A 22,992-nucleotide genomic window follows, 5' to 3' on the forward strand; every position below is an offset into this window, starting at 1 on the left:
CCTCCCCCCCTATTCTCTTCCACCTTCTCTCTGAGAGGTTCATGCACTCACGTCTGACAACGAGGCACTCTAAAGTGGCCATGCCGAGCTGAAACACTGATCTAAACACTCAGGTTTGACTTTCCCCCCCCTTCGTACTCTTTTGTCTTTCTCTGCGTGACGTGCGAGCACTCAGGGCTGACAATGAGGCGTTCTAAAGCAGCCAAACGAAGGCAAGATACATTTTTAGGGGTGTAGACCTAGCTAGCTAGCCAACTACATGTCACAATAGTGCTAAATAAATGTTACTATGAAGAAAGGTGCTCAAGTTCTAATTGGGTTTGACTCATGCCGCATGCCAAAATAATCAGGAAAACTGAAATGGTGAAAAACAGTTAAATGCTGCATCTTGATAATTGAGGTGTCTTGGCACGTTTCCAACTTGAAACATGTATTATGCGTTTTCATTTTGCACGGTCTTTCCACTGTTTGTATTCTAAACCGGGAAGATCCTCCTCTTTTGATTTTGTTTGCTGCAGTCTCGACACAAAGTTGATTATTCAACGGTAATGTGGTTAGCTGGCAGGCTAACTCGGTGCAAAGCTTTTAAGTCTGAGGCCATCTGGTAATGGTCAGTGGGGTATTGACTTAACACAGGGGGGAAATTGTTGCTAATGGACGTTGCAATAGGTAGATAATGGACACGCGCGCGCGCGTCCCACAACCTTGCCAAGCAGTTAGCAGTTCATTGATTTCTCGCTTTTACTATAGAGGTTTGAGTCCGTGGTCATAGCAACACAATGTTAGAGGAGGGGAAAAACAGACTTCCTCTTTGCTGCTTTGGACTATTTTGACAGAGGAATTCCACCAACAACAACAAAAAGCTCCCATCTTATACATTGCGACTAATGGGAGCATGCCCTTTATTTGAAGAGCGCCCTGTCCTCCATCTCACATCCGCTCTTTTCTATTTTCAGCCTGCCATTTTCCCTCTCTCATGAGTATTTTCCTCCTGGGTTTTCCGGCACAAAGACAAACATGATGGCCACACACATGGGAATGTGCCGGCTGATGCCCCCGCTAGCCCAGTGAGGGAGGTGGGTAAATTCCCATGGCCTTTTTTGTCAAAGTGTTTGTACAGCTGAGTCTCACACACACACACACACACACACACACACACACATCAATGAAGAAATTGTGGGAGGCGGACGTCTTGGTACCTTAGCATGATGCATGTCCACCCCGTACATGGACAACTTCTTGGCGTTTTCTAGAAATTGTGTGTCGGCCTGCGCTGGTGTCATTCCCCTGGAAATGCAAAGAATTCAGTGGTTTGTAACTGTGACTACACATCAAAGTTGCTTTCATCAATGCCTCGGCTTTTACTTGTGGGACTTGTGTAGCTCCAAAATCTTCTCTTCCATTTCTTTACTCTGATTGGGGGCAAAAGTCAGCTGGCTGATGTAGTCCAGAGGCCGAGACTGGTCGGGTTCGTAGTCACCAACTTCCGCCTGTGAAATCAAACACGAAGACCAGAGACCGGTGACCCATACTTTTGCAATCGCCCAATTTTGATTTCATGATGCATATTTTTGACTACAGTGAACTGATGCTATATCGAAGTATTGCCGATTTTTAAATGGATGTTTTGATCATTTTTTTACGGTTGTATTTCCTTATGTACTGAGGAACGCACCATTGATGTGTATTCGTCTATGCTTTGGCTGTATTTTAGATTTGTAGCGGGTGTTTTTTATGCTAACTGGGCAGATATAATTTTCCCATTTATGCTTGCCCTCGTTTTGGCAGATATTGCATCGTCTTTTCATCTTTTTGCAAGAGGCCTGATTCCAACTTATTAGAGATAGACCGATAATCGAGCCTATATTGGGCATTTTGTAACTTACTTTATTTTATATTTTACACTCCAAAAACAGTTAGATAAAAAATAACTCAACTATGGGTCAAAAATGGACCGATCCTCTACTTGGGTCGATTTGACCCAACTTTTGAGTAAAGAAATGGGTCTTTCAACAACTCATAAATATTGGTCAGATCCTTTACTTGTGTCAAAAAAAAATTGGGTCATCTTGTAAAAAACAACCCAGAAAATTGGGTCAAATTGACCCATAAAGTGGATCGGTCCATTTTTGATCCATACTTGGGTTACTTTTGATATAACAGTTTTTAGCGAGGGGGTCTGAGATGTTACCAAAAAATAAAAAAATTGTCTTAACAAAAATAATATACCTTTTTTTTGAAGGGCTTTTTGAAGAATATCGGCATCTGCCTTTTTATTTATTTAAAAATTTTTTTTTTTTTAAATAAATCTGACGGCCAATTTAAGGCAAATCTAAAACCATTTTAGTATTAGGGAGCTATTTATTTAAATTAAATTAAATTATAAACAACAGAGTCAAGATTGGCATTTGTATTTTAACACATTTTGACGCCATTATTTTTTCCCACTTTTGACTGAAAATTAATATCGGCTTCAAATATCGGTTAACGGCCTCCTTGACTACTAATACTTGGCATCGGTCATCTGCCCTGAAAAAAACATATCAGCCTATATCTACAAGATATCGGAATGTGTATGTGTTTTTTCCTTTTTATATTTATGTTGTTTTGATCCCAAATGCGTCATTTGAGAGCAAAAAAAAATTGTAATTGTGTCACTTCTTTCACATTGTACGTCTAACACCTACTTTACCTGCAGTGTATATGAGCCCAGGAGAGCGTGCGTGACAAATGAGCAAGGCAGTCGACCGGAGGCCACGTCTTCGCGGAGCTGCAGACACAACAGGTACCTTGGCAAGAGAAACACAGTGGGTTAGTAGTTAGCAAACTAGCACAGTCAAATGAATGGCTAGATTTGTTCCAGACTCAAATGGAATTGCTGAAAAATATGTTTTTTTGCAGTCCTTTGGCCTGCGTGCTCCTAAAACGGAGACCACCGTCCACCAATAGGAGGATTAAACATCGGCAGGGGGGCGCTTTGTTTGTTGTATAATTTTGAGAGTATGACGATTGGTGGGGGATAACCTTGCTGCTAATCCTCCACGCGGCGTGCCCAAAGTCAGTTGCGTAACATTCGCTAAACTTGCGGTCAGTGAATTGTTGTGGATGTTGCATAGCCCTAAGCGGAGGAATTCATTATCCAAATGGAGGTTTTAAAGTGAATGGCAGAATTCAAACGCCACAGGGAGAGTTCATCGGCGGGTAGCCGGTTCTGGATCCTGGTTACGAGGGGGAAAAAAACAAAAAAGGCTTTTCAAAAAAAGGCAATAAAGCCGCGTGGGGGACTTTTGATGACAGCCATCCACTCACTTGGGATCTCTTCAGTGGGCAAACACAGTGCTGCTTTAAACGTCTTTAAAAAACCTGCAAGAATGCTGTTTAAAGCTTCTGTTAAGTGAATTCAGACATTTGTTTCTGTTTGAAGATAATTGACTAACTTTGGGCTGGCATGACCACTTTAGAGCGCCTCATTGTTGACTGTGAGTGTACGTACGATGTTGGCCAGTCAGGGTACACCCGGTAGGACTTTTGTTTACATGACTGTGTATAGAGAATCCATTTTCCCCACAATGTTAATTAAGTGTTCACCTTGTGATGTCTTCAGTGAGCAGCGAGGGATCAGGTGGGTAGAATTTGACGCTGAATGCAAACTGCCAGTTGTTACCTAAGGACAGATGTGAAAGAGTTAATGGCAAAACAGCAAGAAACTGAAGAGAAAAAAAAAAAACGGGGATCATTTGCTGAAATCTCTGAGATTTTTGTGTGATCGGGGTCGTCTGCGCTTCCATCCATCTGGCATCGTTCCACCCGTCCCTCGTCCCTGCCTCCACCCATCTGTGTGTGTGTGTGTGTGTGTGTGTGTGTGTGTGTGTGTGTGTGTGTGATTTGGACACGGGAGAGCGAGGCGGGTTCGAGCGAGGGCAAAGAGCAGCTTTTAGATGCTGCTAAGCCCGATGCATGTCGCACGTCAGCACCAACAAACACATAAACACAAATAAAATGCACGGTGAGTCCGCTATTGCGTAACGCTATTTTGGCTCCATCCGACGTGTAATCTTCAACAAAAGCACAAAACAAGTAACCACAAGTAGTTTTTTTTATTGTGTGTTTTTGATTTGAAATAAAACAACTATTTCCTGATAAGTTTTGGCTCAAAGTCCATTTTGACTTTTTCTAGCAGCTCTCTACTGTGCTTGACAAGCCACTTCGTAGCTGAGCTTCAAAATCACAGTTTCCTAAATAATTCAAGGACGTATAAAACGGCCGAGTCTGACTGGATCAAACCTGCCATTTTGACTTTTATACATTGACACACCCACACACAGAGCCACACCCCAAACTACACACTATGTTTTTAGTCTGCAAAATATATTATAAAAAAAATAAAAAAACTGTGGGCATTGAAAATGGAACTTACTACGGATTTGTCTCTTGATTTCCTTGGTGGGGTCCAACCAGCACTGCAGGCAAAAACAAAGATGTGTGAGACACTTTCAAGTTACACACTGGACCTGATGGGCTCATCAAACGTGACACTTGATTGCTCATGCAAACTAGTGTTGGAAAGAAAAACATTTCTGAACTGGCCCACTGCGTGTACACTTTGGTGTGTTTGTGTGTGCCTGTCGAGGTGAAAGTACCTTCTGCTCGTGGTGGTCCATGTACGTCAGACCAAAGTAGTCCTTCTCAAGTAGATTGAGGTGTTCGCATACCCTGAAGAACAGGAACAGACCCTTGGCTCGTTTCTGTACGAAGAAAGAAGGCAAACGTTAGCGAAACACTGACTGAAAAAAATGATAATAATTCATTTTTTTTATTTGAAAAGGGAAGTCAACCTAAAAATGTTCTTATATGTTATGCAACCCCACCAATCACCGCTTAGCTTGCGAACGTCACACGACCAAACTCTGAAAGCAGGTGAGTCGTGATTGGTTGTTGCCTGAGCAACTGTGAAGTCATTTGAAGTCTACAAGTGCCAAAATGGCCGCCCCCTGAGATCAATAAATGGGAGAATTTTGCTCCTGAAAGGGATACTTGACTCTATGAGCTATTTTCAGCAGTAAGAAGCTAATATTTTGTCTAGAATTAATTTGATAACTTCATTATTTTTCTTCTACAATTGATAACTTTAAGAACTCATTTTTCCACTTGCAGTCGACTGAAGATGACATCAGCTGTGCTGAGGAAGTAGGTAACGACCAATCATGGCTCACCTGTTTTCTGGGTTTGATCAGCAAACCTTGCCATAATTGTTCGCTACCTACTTCCTCAGCGCAGGTGATGTCATCGTCATTTGACAGCAAGTGGAATTTTTATTTTATTTTAATGGTATTAATTGTACATTAAAATAATGAAGTTACCAAATTCATTCTGGACAAAATATTAACGTTTTTCAGCTGAAAATGGCTCAATGAGTCAAGCATCCCTTTAATTCATGGTCCATAAACGCAGTATTAATTCGACTGTCGTGTGTTAGCCTAGTGGGGGTGCATCCAACATATTATTGATAAAAATTGATTGTCACAAATGTATGCTTCTTCAATTTGCACTCCTGTAGACTGTTTGGTGCATCTTTTCTTCTCTTTTTTATCAATATTGGAAAAATCTGTTTTTAAATAAAGGCCAAAAACTAACAAAAAAAAAGGATGAGAGATTTACCATCTTAACATACATATCCATTTATGAAGATTGAGACGTTTTGGTATGTGCGGTTAACTTCCTGTCTACGCGTCTTGTATCAATGCATCTCTGTCTCAATATGCGCTCCGGGCCGCATTCCATCCAGAGGACCATAAAATCCTCCACACTGAGCAATGACAATGACATTCGCAAAAATGTGCGCACACACAAGCACACGCGGGCTACAGTGACCTTTACACAGGCAGAAGGTCAGACAGAAAGCAAGCGGGTGGGAAAAAAAGGGGCAAAGAATGAAATGATGGAGAGAAAAAAATGTGTGTGTGTGTGCGCGTGCACAGAGTTGAGAGTCGCATTCCATAGATAGAGAGACTTTCAAGACGGGCAGCGCGGCGTGCTGAAAAGTGGAGGCAATCTGGAATAAAAGGACCTTTTCTTTTTTGCTTCCAGCAGAAAACATCTGCGGCATGTTCTTCTATACAGTCGAGCGCACGAGCCCCGTGGCGGATTTCAGTTTTAAGTGTGCAATCGTTCTGCTCCACTATAAAGTAGTACGTCACCTCGAAACGTGTTGGTGTGTGTGAGACCCGCTGCTGTACAAAATACTGAGTTTAATCTCTGGAATGCATTGTGCATCTTTCTCCCTCTGCCAGCCTCCCCATGCCAGTGTGTGGATGGAAGGATGGATGGATGGATGGATGGATGGATGGATGGATGGATGGGTGCCTGTGTGTGTGCCTGTGTGTGTGTGTGTGTGTGTGTGTGTTTGGGACAATAGAAGTTGTTGCAGTATCAGCATTATCCGTTGCAGGACAAAGTGCCTTCTGTTCAAAAAACAGTAGACGCCGGGCGTTGGCACACTGTAAAACATTTTTGAATATTATTCAAATATGCGTCTGCGTTATTTCTTACAGGCTATTGTGCTCAAATGAATTATCATCATTATAAAGCACTGTGTTATCTGAACGGTGACATCATAAGAATCCACCGTCTGCGCTTAGTAGTAAGCAGCAGATGTAGGAAACTAATCTAGGGGGGGGGGGGGGGGGGGGTCCCCCACCTGCATCCCCTCACATAATCTGATGAATACGCGTGTGTGTATGTATGAGCAGCACCAAACTCTGCTTTAGGCAGGATTATTCCCTCGGACCCCACCCAAACAATGCGAGTGTCTAGAAGAAGCGAGTCAGAAAGTTGATCGCGTCCTCACGTGCACTTGCAAAACAGATCCGATTAGCAATGACATAATTGATGGAGAGTCGTGAGTGACTGACAAAAGAAAACGGCGCGCTTGTAGTTTAGTGTAAGCGACTCAGTTCAATAGACAAAGCGACATGACGCATGTATTAGAGCAGTCAAAATTAATCGATTAGATCGGCAAGGAATTGATTATCAAATTAATCGACAACTATTTTAATTTTAAACGAGTAATTTTTTTCAATTAAAATTGTCCAAATCCTCTAATTTCAGCATATCAACTGATTGATTACTGTAGTCCGTCATGAAAGAAGACTGATTATCTTCTGTGTTAAATCAAAATAAGACATTTGCAAACATCAATTTTTACTCAGGAAAATTAAAATCACTATACAAATACAAACTACGAAATTACGGAAGTGTATTGCATTCACTAAAACAAAAACAAAAAACTCCTGTTTTTCTGACTAATTTTTGTGTATTTTTTTTTCAGTCCCCCTCCCCACAAAAAACAATTTTACTGATTTTTTTTTTCTGTCATAAAAAATATTCTGAAAAACAAAACAAATATTCAGAAAAACGGGAAAAATATTCTTAGAAACAGAGCACCAGCTTCTGTTTTTTTTCAGAGTAATTATATACATTTTTTTACCTCTGAAAGTGTCCGTTATTAGTGAGTAAAAAAAATATGTTTTTTTTTTAAATGTCCCGTTTTTCAGAATATTTTTTGTTGTTTTTCAGATTTTTTTTATAAAAAAAGAAATTTGGTAAAAATGTACAAAATAACCACCAATCACTGGTTAATAAACAGTAAGCAGGGGAAAATGCTTTTGTAAATACACTTAAATGCAAAATTAAAATGAATCAGATTAGTCGATTAATCGATCGAATAATCGATCGATCACTCGATTCTAAAAATATTCGACAGTGACATCACTAGCATGTATTGGGTGGGGGGGGAGTCTCACCTCCACCTCGCAGGTGAAGTCCGAGCCGTCCAGGAGGGTGACGTGACACACCACCAGCTTCATCTTGCTCTTCCTCACCAAGCGCAGCGGCGACTGGAAAATGGAGGTCTGGCCGTCGCCTGCCTCCGCTCGCTCCTTCACGTCCTCCTTCACTGGCTGCTCCTGCTCACCTCCTTCACCTGAGGCTTTGGTGACCTCGGCGCTCCTCTCCTCCACTTTCTCTTCCCCGGCAGGCTGAAAAGCGGAGGAGCGGCCGTTTAAAAATTCTCTCAAGCGCTTCCTCCTCGTGCGTGCTTGTAGAAAAATGCAAGGTGGGCGGCTCTTTTTGGCACGCCGACTGAGGAGCTGATGTCACAGGGTGGGCCTGAGTGGCTCATTGTGACCACTGGATGGAACACTGAGCAGGGGGGGGGGGGGCTGAGCAACAAATATGCGGAGGCGGATGACTTTCAACATGTAAAAAGAAAAAGAAAAATAGTAAAAGGTTCACGACGCCTGGTCTGTGGTCAAAAACAGCTCCGCAAAGCAAAATTGCTGGCCGACGGTTACGACACTTTCCCCCCTTTATTATCTCACCAGTGGTTTCGCTTGCGGTTTTTACTGCGTGGGCTGGTGCAAACTGCCAGCCCGCGAAGCAATAATTGCCAGCACTTAAACCCACAGATGTGTTCTTTGCTTTGTTTCATTTTTTTATATTGTAAAGGAGATCATCCGAATTAATTACTGAGCTGTTAAACAGATTTTAAACCTTTCAACACGGCCCTTCAGTCAAACTAAACCGCCACCAAATAAACCTGCTTTACAGTGAGCCTGTAAAGCGATTACCGAGAATTTTTTGACAATACTGTAATTGCTGTAAATGAAAAAAAAAAAAGAAGCTGATAACTATATTACAAATGTGTTGACACAGCTTGAAACTGTTTATCACCACTTCAATTTTCATGACTTTTTGGGGCATAACATATTCGCAAAGGAGGGGAAGTGTAACCGACTTTGTAAACAAACCCAAATGTGGCACAGCCCCTGGCTAGCCGCCAACGCGGTTAGCAACACGCTTCAGGCAGTACGTCTCCACCTCAAAACAGTATTTAAATGATTTATTTTGCTTTTAGAAGTAGACATACAGTATGCAAAAAGCCTTTAATACTTCCCAAAAGTCAGAAGTGACGATTTTCATTTGTTACTGTCCTGCAAACATCCAGACTTTCATTCTTTTTTTTTTAGAACTTTAATTTTATTGAGTTTTTTTTCTGACAACAACAGAGCATTTTGTACTATTATTATTATTAACATCCCCCCCAAAATTACAATAAAATACAAGATTTAGGTAATATACAGTGTCAACATAATGCCGCACGGCTCCCGCAGACTGAGTTAAGAGGCGGAGTTTTACAACGCTTAAATAAATTGGTTAATAATGTGTAAACGTAACAGACGAAGTAGAAACGAACAATAGTTTTGATATTGAAAAAATATGAATTGACCATATTTGGACGCAAGGGGTTTCCTTCCACCCGACAGCGACCATTTGTACAGTATGCATGTGAGGTTATTACAAAAGGTCACCTCTGTGTCTGCGCTGGCGTTCGAATGTGACTCAGCCTCCTTTTCCTTTATTTGCTCCTGGGCCGGACTTAGCGCCTCCTTCTCTTCGACTTCCTCTGCGTGTCCGTTCACTTCCGGGACCTCTTCCTGGTCGCTGGCGGCCTGCTCTGGTGATGGCACCTCCTTGGTCGGGGAGGTCTATACACAAAACATCACGTTTATTTGAAAGGTGAAAAGAGCAGGACTGTGCCGTCCCGTATGGATGTACCTGGCTTTGAGACTTCTGCTTCTTAAACCATGTCGGCAGGTAGCGCGATATCCCCTTGCCCTCTTTCTCCTTCTCCGCCTCTCCCTCGGTGGCGGCCACTTCCTGGCTCTCGGCGGTGGCCTTCTCCGATTGGTCGAGCAGGGCGGCGGACTTCTCCGCTTTCTCCTTCACCTCTGTCTCGGAGCCTGCCTCTGTTGTCATGGCGACACGTCACGACCTGCCCAGGGCAGAACGGAGCGTGAGGATGGATGGTATAAAATTTTTTTTTTAATGATCGGAAATTAATAAATCAAATGTATTTGATTTACTTACTCATCATTTACTTTCAAGTGACTTCATGGGGCAAATTTAAAATGTACTTGTATGTATATGTGTGTGTGTGGATGTGGATGTGCATCCCAGTATGCTTGGTTAACTCATTCACTGCCATTGACGGCTATAAACGTCAAAAATTCATTTGAACTATTTCTATTAGTTTAACTTTTTTTTCTCTCCACTTTTTCTATTAGTTTAACATTTTATTTCTATTTTTGTTAACAAGAGTATAAAAACTTCTTTTTTTTTTATTGTACATTTAGAACAGATATAACATTTGTGATTAATCGTGAGTTAACTAGTGAAGTCATGCGATTAATTACGATTTAAAAAAAAATTATCGCCCGACGAGATGATTATTAAAAATTAGGGGCCTCATGCGATTAAAATTTTTAATCGTAATTAATCGCATGACTTCAATAGTTAACTCACAATTAATCACACATTTTATATCAGTTCTAAATGTACAATCTAGGTTTTCAAAGTAGAAATAAAATGTTCAACTAACAGAAATAGTTAAAATGATTTTTGATGTTTATAACCGTCATTGGCAGTGAATGAGTTAATAGGTGACAATATATCATTCATGTAAAAGAAAAAAAAAGTTTTGTGACCATAACATTGTTATAATAAATACAAAACAGCTGTCTTGAAACTGAAAATAAAACATATTAGAACACAAATGAATAACATACAGTTTGTAAAAGTAACTCTTTGAAAGTTTGGATTTTTATCAATTATACTGTTCATTCTATTGTAATATAAATAAAAGAAGTACAGTAAAAATTCAAAAATTCCTGCAGTCATCATGTTTAGCTGATGCAGTTAGTAGATCACACCAGTGAGAGTTTTTGTAATCAGCATAAATTTTTCACAGCGCACCACCTTAGATTTGAATATGCAGAATAATCTTTTATAAATAAGTCACATGACTGCTGCATGCTTTCTGGCATGTTTGTCTTTAGCTGAGTCAGCCACGTTTCTCTGAAGAATGGCAGTAAAGAAAGTCATAAATGTTTTGTTTTTTTGTTTTTTTTTGGTTTTAAAGAAGGATAACTCAACCTTTGGCTCACATTACACCAATTTATAAACAAAATCGGAATTGTTGCGTAACCATCACGCTGCAAAAAGGGGGAATAACACCTGAATATTTTTCTTGCCGTCACTGTTTTTTTAAATCCTGCTGCTGTGACTAACACGCACACACACTCCCACTTATCAACCTAAATATCTCTGGCAGTCCTGTCCGCAATCGACAGACACATTTGGACAGTCAGTACACAAGCTCATTGTTGGCAATACAGAAAACAGCTGGCAGTGAAGTACGCAAGTTTTAGTGATGGCCACAGTTTGACCCATGAGCTAATGATTTCTATTTCCATTATTTCCTATGGGGAGAAAAAAAGAAAAAAACATGGAGCGTCACGGAACGGATTGCGTTCGACTTCCACTGCATTATTATGCGTGTGCGTGACCGTGTGTGCAAACAAACAGCTTCGGGCCGGGGATTAAAGCGTGATTCATTTCCGATTAAGCCATTGTCCAACGTCCTTTCAAAGTCTTCTAAATCTCACAGCGGCCGCCAATCGCAGGTGCTCCCTCCCTCTCGCTACGCCGTCTGTACTCTCGTTTCTCGTCACCTTTTTTCTGCCTTTGCAGCGTCAACGTGAAGCAGCAGGGGGGGGACACGGGAATAAAAATAGAACAGGTCTCCTTATGCATGGTCGGCTAATGAGGGAGGCCAAGATGGATGGATGGTGGAGAAGAGAGGTGCATGTGCAAACTTGCGGCAGATAAGGAGGGCAGGAGATAAATATTAATGCGGAAGATGTGCTCAAGAAGACAGTTAACAGTTTCACGGTTTCATAATGTGCACGACCTTGTGTCTGCAGAAGATGCATCATGGCGACATGGCAGTCGCCAGTGTGGGCTTTCTTTACTTTGTCTCCCCAAAATGCTACCCTTGCAGTTTTTTCTTGCATTTTTAAAACTTTTGTTTTGGCAAACTCAAAATGAGCTACTAGCAGAGATATCAATCAAATTCAGCTTTATGGTGCTTCACACAATGTTTCAATGTATTTGTACATGTTAAGACTTATAGTAGGACTCCAAAGTATATTTGTCTTCAAGTTAATTCGTAAACAATTATCGGCTTACTTATCGGTTGTCGACATTGGCACTTTCGAAATTATTGGTTTGTCGTTATCGGTCTGAAAATAGCATTATCGTGCGTCCCAATTTTTAGGTCCTCTTCCCATGTATTTTTAACAAACAGAAGAAATAAATGAATCTGTATTACAATAAACAATATCAGATTTATTAAACATACCGTATTTTTCGCACTATGGAGTATAGGTCGCATTTTTTGGGCAACATCTATTTCACAAAAAACGACCTTCTTCAGCATGCTAGAGGGTGGCAGTAATGGCCTGAAAGTATTTGCAAACCGCCAAAACAAAGTTTAAAAAAAAATGGAAGAAGAAGTAGTAGTTGACTACGGTAGTCATTTCAACTAATGTGTGACGCATCGCTAGTTTAGCATTTAGCATTAGCAAGGATTTACTATTTACCGCACTAAAAAGGCACAATGGCCGACCAGAATTCTACCTTTGGTCACAATTTGATACGGGATTCTACCTAATGGTAACTAACAAACTTTTCCATAGTTAGAAGTGGACGTAGTGAATCCAAATGGAATTAGTTCGCTGCCGTCAACTGACCAGCCAAACTATGAAAAAAAAGTGTGACTTACTTACTTTTTGGTCCAAATTTGTATCGCTGTTTGTTCAAATGTGAAAGGTACCCCATCCCTATTTCGAGTGCGTGTTGGCATCAATGTGCATCTTGTTTATGCAAGATGTCGGTCACTGCCATTTTACGGCTCTACTACTTTTTTTAAAACGGCGAGGACCTCTTCCTACCCCCTCGCAACTTTGTACCTCAACTTTCTCCCACTCTCAGGGTGCCTTTTTTTTTTTTTTTTTTTTGATAAATCTCAGCTCAACTCATTTCCCTGCGCTCACAATGCGTCTCTTCCGGGCTCTCTTTTCAGTCCCCGTTCCAATGGGTCCCTCGCATTATCTTGCCCCCCTTTCCGGGTTCACTCGTCTTCCCACAGTCTGTAGAAACAATGGCGGTGACACGATTACGGCCTCGCTGCATATATACGCACACATGCACACGGTGAATGTTTTATGGCAGCAGGTTTGTGAGCTGAGATGGACAGATAAGACGGTTACAGCGTCTGTTTGAGTTTCGAACGAGCTGGTGATTTCACAGCCAATTAGTGCTCTTAATGGAGGCTGAAGGGGGGGGGGGGACAAAACAAACTTGGGAGTGTCACAAATCTCATGAAACCCCGCATGTTTGTTTGTTTGTTTTTCTAACATTTTGAAAGTTATTTTTTGTATTTAACATAACCTAACCTATAAAACGACAACAATGAAACTGAGGAAGGGTATTTTGTGGCAAAATAACAATTATTTACCGATACACAAGCAGGTACTAACTAAACGTTCTTGGAAAAGAGCTGTCGTCTTAACGCATGTCCGACTCCTTACCTACTGTTGCTTTTCTTTTCCCCTTCAAGCTCCTGTCCTCTTTTTATCCTCTTGTTTTCACACCACTTCTTTTTTCCGTCTTTTCAAAAAAAAAAAAAAAGCTCGTCTTACACCTGCCTACAGTATATTCTCCTTCACTTTGGTCTCCCACCTACAAAGCTGTCAGTGCCATTTTCCTCTCCCTCATCCCGTCGGCTCTCCCGTGGAGCTGAGCGCCTGCCTCCCGCGGGACTTTCACCCGCGGAAACGAGGGCAGAAAATGACAAGAGAGAGAGAGAGAGAGAGAGAGAGAGAGAGAGAGAGAGAGAGAGAGAGAGAGAGGAGAGGAGGGGAGTTGGAGAGAGGCGAAAAGGGGCATGGAGAGAGAGAGAGAGGGCGAGAGAGAGGGTGAGAGAGAGGGCGAGAGAGAGCGAGCATGTCTACTAATGGACTGTCACTTCAGCTCCAATGGACCCATTCCAGTCTGCAATTCAGCTAAGGCGGTGTTTCCCAACGTTGACGGAGCCAAGGCCCATATTTTTTACACCGCACTCTAAACAAATATGCCTCAAAAAGGATACAACATACAAGCATACTGAAATACTGATGATCTCGTCTCAATTTATCAACAAATTCAATGGGCCTGTTTCGCTCCGCGGGCCATTTTCAAAGCAGAGTTCCTCTTTATTACTGGCGGTTTATCTTTCAAGACCCACAGAATTTTCTGTTTGGTAACAATGTAACCTATCAAAATAAAAGAGCAGCCCTCTTATTTCATTCAAAAAAAGCTGGTTTCGAGCCTTTTCCGTTCTTTAGCCATCAGCAATAGAAGATGCGGTTGGCTTCGCAAAAAAACACTGGCTTTTGACCAAAATGCAGCAAAAAAATAATAATTTAGTAGGGGGGAAAAAAAAGGCCAGCAGAATACCGATGACGCAAACAATAAAACAACAAAACATGACTAAGGATTGAAGGGTTTTTGATGGCAAAATAATCATTTATTTGCAATATCTGACTAAGGAATGTGCCCTCAATGCTGCTGACTAACCGAATGGCTAAATATATATATATATATATATATATATATATATATATATATATATATATATATACTAAGTTGACCTGTAGGTTTGAGTCAATTTTAGGTAGGGCCCAATCAAATTTTTTTTTTTAAAGCCGATGCTGATTTCTAATATTTGCCAGATTAATTAAAAAAATTAATAAACTAAACTTATTTTTAGCCAGTTAACACAGTATATATTATGAGTAACACGCCGAACATTTGACAGTTTAACAATATTTTGTCCTTTAGCATTTGTTTAGCTTCACAACAGTTGGGTGGGGGAGGAGGGGGAATCAACATTCTCTGTCATATTTTTGTAATGTGTTAATGTATTAAAAAAAAATTTTTTTTTAATTGTTTAGAATGTACATATAAACATTCATACATTTTCACCTGGATATATATATTTATTGAGGTAATTAATTTAGCCTGAACAATAAAATAACACGGCGATTCCAAGTGTGATGAATGAGTAAGCCATTTTTAACAGCCGCCAAACAACTTAAGCGAGCCCTACAGACCCGCCCACTCACACACTTACAACTTTACGGCTGTCTGTCTGGATTTAAGGGGTCGTCGGCATGGCGATGACTTCCTGATCCTGCTATAATTCGTGTTTTTTTTTTCTTTTTTCAATTATCTGGCTACGCATGTGTGACAATAACAAAGTCTAATGAAGGCATGTATAGAAAAACCCGCCCGCCCCTTTGCGTCCCGTGCACGGACGGGGGGCAGTGTCAGGACAGAGGAGGGGGGGTTTCCACGGCAACAGCATTCATGGAAACCAAACATAAATCCCCATGGAGACAAGAGATTACTGCAGCAAAAATAAAGATTATTGAGCAGGCGTACAAGTGACAAAAGAGATTACGGTCATGCCTAAACCTCCGTTTCAGACCCGGAGCAGATTTACAGCCGGCTGATGTTACATGCCGGAACCTACGAGAAGTGCCCTTTTCCTCGTTTTTTCTTATGATCCCTAACTGAGTTCTGTCAGCGCTCAACTACTCAACTGCAGGAAACACAACCTGGCAGTAACATACTCCACACCAAACTCATAAAATACAATTTGTCCTAATGCGCTGAATTTAAATTGTTAAAATGTATTTGCACTGTATTAAAAGTTTATTCGAACTTGATCAACTCACACACAGGCTGGCGGTGTGAAAACATGGCTGCTTCTGTCACACTGCACACTGATCCTCAAACTGAGGATTACACAAGGGATAATCTGTGTGTGTGTGTGCGTGTTTCTATCTGTCGGCGTGTCCGTCCGTCCATTACGGCCTCCATCTTACTTGTCTGCCGCATGAGCTGGTCTTTTTGTTCTTCAAAAACAATCATTGCGAACAGTATTTCAACGATCACTGTGACTTCGCAATCGGCTAATCATCAGCATCTACTTATGATTGTCAGGACATGGAACGATTGCGACTGGACTGTCCTGGTTGCCTTGGAAGACGTTTTTGCCTCTCATCTGAGCAGGCTTCTCGTTCATGCAACTGCACCAACCTGACGCTGAATTCAATTCCCTAAAACCAAAAAAAAGGCCGGACATACAGTGGTAACGTCTAAAACCATCAATCTATAAAAACGCCCAAAAACCAATGACAAATGGTTCAACCATTTCAGAGCAGGAAAAGCGTGCAAGTGTTGAAACTATGTCCTATGCTAGCCTCAACTCATGTTGGCCAAAATCTCTCTTTTCGCTGCGTGAGTGAGAATAATGGCTGGGCTCATATGTGCTATTGTTGCCCGCTAAACTCTCCCATTCAGCGATTAGTGAGGTGAGGCGCGAGCACCGTCTGTGAGAACGTGCGAGCGAGCCGGGATGGGCGGAACCCGGGATGGGGGGATGATGGAGCGAGTTCACCAATGCGTGCCAGAGGGACTGCAGAACAAATATTAGCCGGCAGGCAAAGCTCGTGATGGAACTGCAAACAGCTGACGACACGTTTGGGAGTCTTGAGTCGGGAGCGAGTGGGTGTGGTGTCGCCATGGAGACCTACATCCCATAGAAGGTGGTGGCAACAGGTGCCAAACAACTGACGAGGCTAGGCTAAGATGCAGGTGGAGAGAAGACGATGCACCATTTCAAGCTGAAATTGAAAGCTTGGAAATGACACTTGTGTCTCTACTAAAACGTAAACACTAAATACCAGTGAGAGGCCGTGAATTGACTGCTCACCCCACAAATGCATCTTCCTTACAGATGTGTAGCCATTTAAAAGGGAATTACACAAACACTCAATAAACTAGACCTGGGCCAGGTAATGGGTTCAAGCTATAGCACAGTTTTAAAAGTCACAGTTAAAACTACTAAACCTTTGCATTGTCAATATGAGCTGGGGGTCGACTCATTTGAGACTTTTTGGAGTCCCGCAGCTTGTTGGAGGAAGAATAAGCAAAACGTATTTATGAAGAGTGGCTGCTCGGGGAGACAATACTTCCTAATGAATAACGATATCGTATTTACGAAAGGCCTTCAACAAATTCCCGTTAATAAAATACCTCTTGAAGTGAACACAACATAAAGAGTTTGCGTGTCAGATAAGGTCAAGTCAATTTAGATTCGCTACACGAGGCAGCTAACTAGCTAACGAGCTAACTAGCATGGCTAGTGGTTACTAAACAGCAACTCATTTTACAGCCGTACTACAACTAACAATATATTTACGAAATGGCCTTCGACAAATTCAAGTTAACGTGACTAAAATACCTCTTGAAGTGAACATTTACACAACATAAAGATTTTGCGTGTCTTTGAGAGGTCAAGTGAATATAGATTAGCTACCGAGGCAGCTAACCAGCTAACGAGCAAACGAGCATGGCTAGTGGTTAAAAGTAGATAAACAGCAACACATTTTACAGTTGTACTGCATTGTAATTTAGTTTAGAAAAAAATGCATTTGTTCATTTTCTTTTTTTTTTTTACCAAAAAAGATGTTTACTCAAACATTTTAAAATAACACATTTTAGAGATAATTGCAGTACCGTGATATAGTGAAACTGCAGTATTTTTGCGCATGTGTTTTTTAGTGCTAAGACGAATATGTGACTATAAAGGAGGGCTGTCACAAACTATTTTTTTTTTAGAATCGATTATCCTATTGATTAATTAGATAAAATGCACAGCTACAAATGTCCGTGCAGAAACACGGAAGTGGCCAAACATTGGTTCCGGGTGCGACAAATATGTTTGAGAATGTATTTTAAAAGTTTCGCGGAAACATTTTTTGTTGTCGACACGAGCAAAATTGGTCGACTTTTTCCCTCAGCCCAAAGCAGCAGACGAACGTGCTTACCCATCAATGTAGTCAGTGTGCGTTTAAATCAGCGCACAATATTACCACTTGTCTAGCGTCGCTCCCCATCAAGTGGCCTTTAAAAAAAACACGACGAGGGCTGCATGTCGATATGACCTCTGTTCACTCCCTCTCTTGAGAGAATGTGACCCGATGCTGATTAATCTGTTTTTAACCATGTTTGGACCTCTGCCAACGCCACAGGCCCACTCTCTCTCTCTTTTTTTTTTTTTCTAGTATTCCATCGTTGCTCTCAGTCACTCACACTTGCTAGAGGAAGTCATTTTGGTCTCTTCTGAAGTGGTTTGTTGTTGGACTTACTTAATAGAGCTATTCAACAAGCAAACAATTGCACCCTACTAATCCTCATGGTTCAAAAAGAATAAAACACTTAAAAGGCCACAGTCAACACCACATAATTGTTTTATACACTCTGCTTTTGCCATTGAATGAACCTTGCACTTTTGCCCCATTCCTTCCCACGTGTCCTTTATATCTTCATCACTTTGCGCCTCCTCCGCTGTCTCCATGGCGGTAGAAACGAGATGAACATTGCATTATAGCGGCCTTTCATCCGCGCCTCTCTGATCTTGACCTGTACGACTTTGATTCCCGCCATGCCCGCCGGTGCGTAAGGCTTTGTAATGCCGCCGAGTGGTCACGGCCCACCGCTAAATTTCCACTTCACCGGTGATAAACATGTTTACTTGCGATTTCGAAATACAAAAGCAACAAGGCAGAAAGACTTCACTTTTCAAATTTTGCTTGCGCGAGATATTAATGATTTTGTGATGACCATGGAACCAGAAACTAAATAACTTGCTTTGTTAAAGTAGCACTAAGGAACTTTTCAACCTTAATGAAATATTTTCATAACTCTTCTGATGAAACGTCGACTTAGAACGAGTTGAATTTTTACTGGCACTAAACAACTTTGAGGAGGATGGTCACACAAAAGACTGCTTCATGGCATACAACACTTCCCCCTTCACCCATTTCGTTACAAAGACGGAAGTCAATTTGAATGTCGTGAGCTAAAAAAAGACGCAATGCGCTTGTCCTCATGAGAAACGTGGTCTTCCTTCAGGCATAATGTTACCGACTTTGTCCATATGGCCATAATAAACGTAAACTGAAAGTTACTTTAAGCGGTATTTTCTCCAATGACAGCGTCATTGTCTCCTTTGACCCCAAGATGGGTGTCCTAGAAAAGAAATAAGCACAAGGATCCCGGAAACTACAACAACATTCAGCGTAACAATGAGTTGAATTGTGAATTTTTTGTTACAGATTTTTGGCCGATCTGTCAAAATATTTATTCCCGTGAAACACTTTTGTGGCAAAGAAAAGGCCCGAAAATTACAGGAAGTCATCCATGTTGCTGTGCTGCAGCCATTTTTTGGTGTATTCCAGGCCTTCTATTTTGATCACATCCGACTATTATCCAACTACAGAATCAATCAAAATGAGCTCAAATCAGGAAGCAGACATCCAATACATTCAATGTCATCATTTCAAGAATCTAGACGAGGGTCCAATCATCCCTGCTGCTTGCAGATGTACGTCCGAAACGACAGCTCATGAAAGTCACTCAAAGCTTTGCGTTACAGTGGGAGCTGCCAGTGCGAGTCGATGTATTCCCGTTGAACCCACAGGGTCAGGGCAAACACACACACACACACATGCATAACACACACACAAGGGATGTTCCCATAGCCTTTTCCGAATGGTTAAGCAATATCTGTCACTCTCTCCTTCACTCTCGCTCAGCCTCGTTTTCACTTCCTGCCTCCCTGACGTCCCTTTGCACTTCCTCTCGCCTTCGCTATTTTCGTCTTCCTGGTGTCTTCTATAAAGCCGCCCTCCTCCTCCTGGTGGTAGTCCGAGAACTATAGCCAAATAAAGAACTTAATGTACACCAGGGTACCACTACCACCTATAGGTCATCACTACAGTACTGTTTTTAGATGGAATATCGGAGGGGAAAAAAGAACATCAAACGTGTGTCAAGCTGAAGCTCTTTTTAATGAGCGGAGGAATCTCTCCACAGAGCGACCAATTAAGGCCTCTCATTAGCGAGCGGAACAGAGCCGCCACTGTTCCGTGAACATGGCGTGGACAGTTAAAGGTGAACGATAAACACAGACGCACACTGAGGATGAGGCTGCGGGGCAAGATGCATTCACTGTTGCTTCAGTGTCATTTTGATCTTTTTTTCAACACATAAAAACCAAATAATAACAACAGCTGAAACTGTACATGACCATCCAGGTGGCAGAAAAAGGATTGTCTTACCGCTTGCTTAAACTGATGTTACACTGAAATGACAAATTAAGTGACAAAAACTAGCTGTTGCCCATCGAACAGCCACACATTTCACTTTTGTGTCACATCTCCTCCTTCGCCGTTCAAACCAGCAGGAAGACACCAGGCTACTTCCTGTTTGGTTACTTAGCAACCAAAGCGGTGTCACCATCATGCCTACCTTGCAGGTGGCGCTTCGTAAATCAAGTGCAGTGTTTATTGAGTGCCTTTAGTGTTAGGCGTTAGACATAAAAAGTGGATTGTTATGAGTTAGGGAATACATATAAGTAAAGCAATAGTGTGGTAGCCTTGAAGCTGATAAAAATGCTTCTTTATTTAATGTTATGCAACTACTTGTCTTAATACGCTATGGTGTCTTGTGAGGACTACATTTCCCAGACTCGCTTGCGAAAAACACGTTCAACACGACGAATAACCGTTAAACAGCATTGGGCCAACGCTACAGCCTCTCCATAAACAGGAAGGACTCGACACACATGTTACAAAGTAACAAAAAAATGAGTTTTAAAACCCAAAAGCACCAATAACGACAAACTATTTACGGTTTGCCGCAAGAGCGGGACGGATGAATTGTCCGCTCTCGAGTCACGGAGGCGGATGTTTGACGACGTTAGCGAGGGGCCAACAACCAGCGGTAACGAAAGCGACATATGCAAGCGTAACGTTACAGGGAAAATTAGGTCGAACATTTGACTTTTTTAAAGCGAACGTCCCGGCGACATGGCCACGAAATGTTACCGTCGATGCGAGTAAGCGTACGCACTCCAGCGTGGGAGTACGTAAGATTAGGGGACCATGATAGAAAGAAAAAAGCCCCCACCCCTCAAAAAATGACTCTAAATCATAAATAGTTCTAAATCATTCGGTACAGTTGCTAAAGCATGGAGCGTACCTGCAGATGTAGCATGAACACCCGAGAAATTTCATTGAGTCTGGGGTGACTCATCACGTGATTTAACTGGGAACCCAAAACCATACAATACCTGCTTCTTCTTCTTCTTTTTTATTCCAAATGAAATGTATGTAGACCTTCCAAAGAAGTGCTGTCCTTTCGGCGTGTTCCCCGCTCAAGAATTAATTCCTGTATTGCTAGCCTCCTGCATACAAAAATCTCTAGTGGACGAGTAGTCCTCACTGAAAATCTGGCTCACGCGCAGAGGCAAGGCGTGTCAATCATCCTCAAGTCCCGCCCCATACAGTAAAAAAAAAAAAAGTGACCCGTTCCGCTTTGTCATTGGTCAAAGGGGATTACAGTTTGGGTTCTGCGACGTGATTGGTCAACTACTTTGGAGGGAGCGTTCAACGCGGATGTGGGTTTGCTAGTGTGGCGTTCTAGCATCCTCTAACGGAGTTGATTAGTCCCTGCAACGCGTTGACAGGTATTGCACAATACGTATAGTGGACGGATCCTCGTTTTACGACGCACGTCCGTTCGTACGATGACGACGAAGACGAATTTTAAAATCAAAAGGCATCGTTGTCTATCACAAACCTACAAGGAGTAAATAATTGCAGTAAATACGATGTTTTCTATCACTTATTTAGCAATCTTAAAACTTTTTAGTGGATGATAATTATTTTTGGTGAATTTAGAACATTATATGATTATTGCATATAATATTATACTGTACAAGGGATTGCAAAAAAATACAGCAAACTGGAGCCCCCTCTTTGCCCATCTTTAAAACCCATGTTAAAACACATTACTGTAGTATAATTTGGTTTTTAACTCAGCAAGACTCTCTGCATTGTTTTACTCTTTTATTGTGTTTACTGTCTGTTATTTATTGTTTTAAAGTGCTATACATATGAGTAGGGAGCAGTGGCGTATAAGGTGGGAGGGCGACAGGGCAGCATCCACCTGAGGGGGGCATCAATTTCAATGGCCAGCAAAAGACAACACAGAGGCATGTCAAAAAATATTCCATCTACAATCCCTCAACCAACCCCATTTATACCCTCTCATATTACTTTGGTAATTGTACCTTCAAAGGCCGAGCATCACCCAGTGTATTTCTATTTTCTTGTGTGTGCCTGCTTTCTCTCTCTCTCTCTCTCTCGCTCCCTCTCTCTCTCACACACACACACACACACACACACATACCTCACATGCACCCACATCCAGATTACAGGAGCTCACGTAATTGGCTTATAGTGGAAGGCAAGTTTATATCCACGAAAGATGAGAAACAAAACAATTACAAAGACCATTTAGATAATACCAATATAAGAAAAATATACATTTGATAAGCCACAGTAGAGAATTGCAGTCATTTTCCATATTAGGCATAAAACAAAGGGTGTATTTTTGTGGTTGACTCACCATTTGTCAAGCAGCATGGATCCATTATGCGTGCACATCCAAAAAGTAAGGGACAGAAAAGGACAATCAGACATCAGCAGGTTCTAATGTAAAAAAAAAAAGTGATAGGGTGCAATGTTTGGGTTGACATATAATGTGAATATAGTCAAGTTTTGGATCTAGTGAAAGTTTCTTCGGAGTTGGGTTAGTGGTGGGGGGTTAGGGTTAGGGCTAGGGTAGATTTAGGGGGATCTGGTTAAGCACAAAAAGTGAAGTTTGTTTAACCACCGTCTACTTGCAGCATATTTGAGCTCTCAAATAGGCACGCTGAAGTAATCTTACTCCCTGGGCTTTTTACTACTTCTCTACAAAACATACCTGCTTGTCAGAGGTCCCACATGGCAAAAATAGTTCCCACACAGAGATTAAAACACTGCGCCTAATAAGCCTGACTTGATCTGAAGGCAGTCCAACCCACCTCTTCTCCTTCCCGACCGCCCCTACGACAACACCCACAGCAGTTTTTAA

General features: G+C 41.6%; 1 protein-coding gene across 11 annotated transcripts in view; it reads right to left on the minus strand.

The window, feature by feature from the left end:
• Positions 1 to 21,327, minus strand: part of epb41l2 (erythrocyte membrane protein band 4.1-like 2) — a 40,908-nt gene extending 19,581 nt beyond the window's left edge. For 3 of the 11 annotated variants that reach the window (XM_086060718.1, XM_086060715.1, XM_086060721.1), the window contains exons 1-10: positions 21,146 to 21,324; positions 9,616 to 9,832; positions 9,369 to 9,545; positions 7,803 to 8,036; positions 4,641 to 4,745; positions 4,418 to 4,460; positions 3,589 to 3,664; positions 2,693 to 2,789; positions 1,366 to 1,490; positions 1,200 to 1,287 (exon numbers count right to left, since the gene is read on the minus strand). In XM_086060718.1, coding sequence (XP_085916844.1) covers positions 1,200 to 1,287; positions 1,366 to 1,490; positions 2,693 to 2,789; positions 3,589 to 3,664; positions 4,418 to 4,460; positions 4,641 to 4,745; positions 7,803 to 8,036; positions 9,369 to 9,545; positions 9,616 to 9,816 — 1,146 coding nt within the window. In that variant the 5' untranslated portion in view covers positions 9,817 to 9,832; positions 21,146 to 21,324. Of the gene's footprint in view, positions 1 to 1,199; positions 1,288 to 1,365; positions 1,491 to 2,692; positions 2,790 to 3,588; positions 3,665 to 4,417; positions 4,461 to 4,640; positions 4,746 to 7,802; positions 8,037 to 9,368; positions 9,546 to 9,615; positions 9,833 to 13,490; positions 13,745 to 21,145 lie in introns of those variants that run through there. The other 8 variants (XM_086060716.1, XM_086060713.1, XM_086060720.1 and 5 more) reach the window with 5 other exon arrangements.
• Positions 21,328 to 22,992: the final 1,665 nt, after the last annotated feature.

The sequence above is a fragment of the Leptonotus elevatus genome, chromosome 18 (assembly GCF_054856555.1).
Source record: "Leptonotus elevatus isolate MCC_2025b chromosome 18, RoL_Lele_1.0, whole genome shotgun sequence".
Taxonomy (NCBI): domain Eukaryota; kingdom Metazoa; phylum Chordata; class Actinopteri; order Syngnathiformes; family Syngnathidae; genus Leptonotus; species Leptonotus elevatus.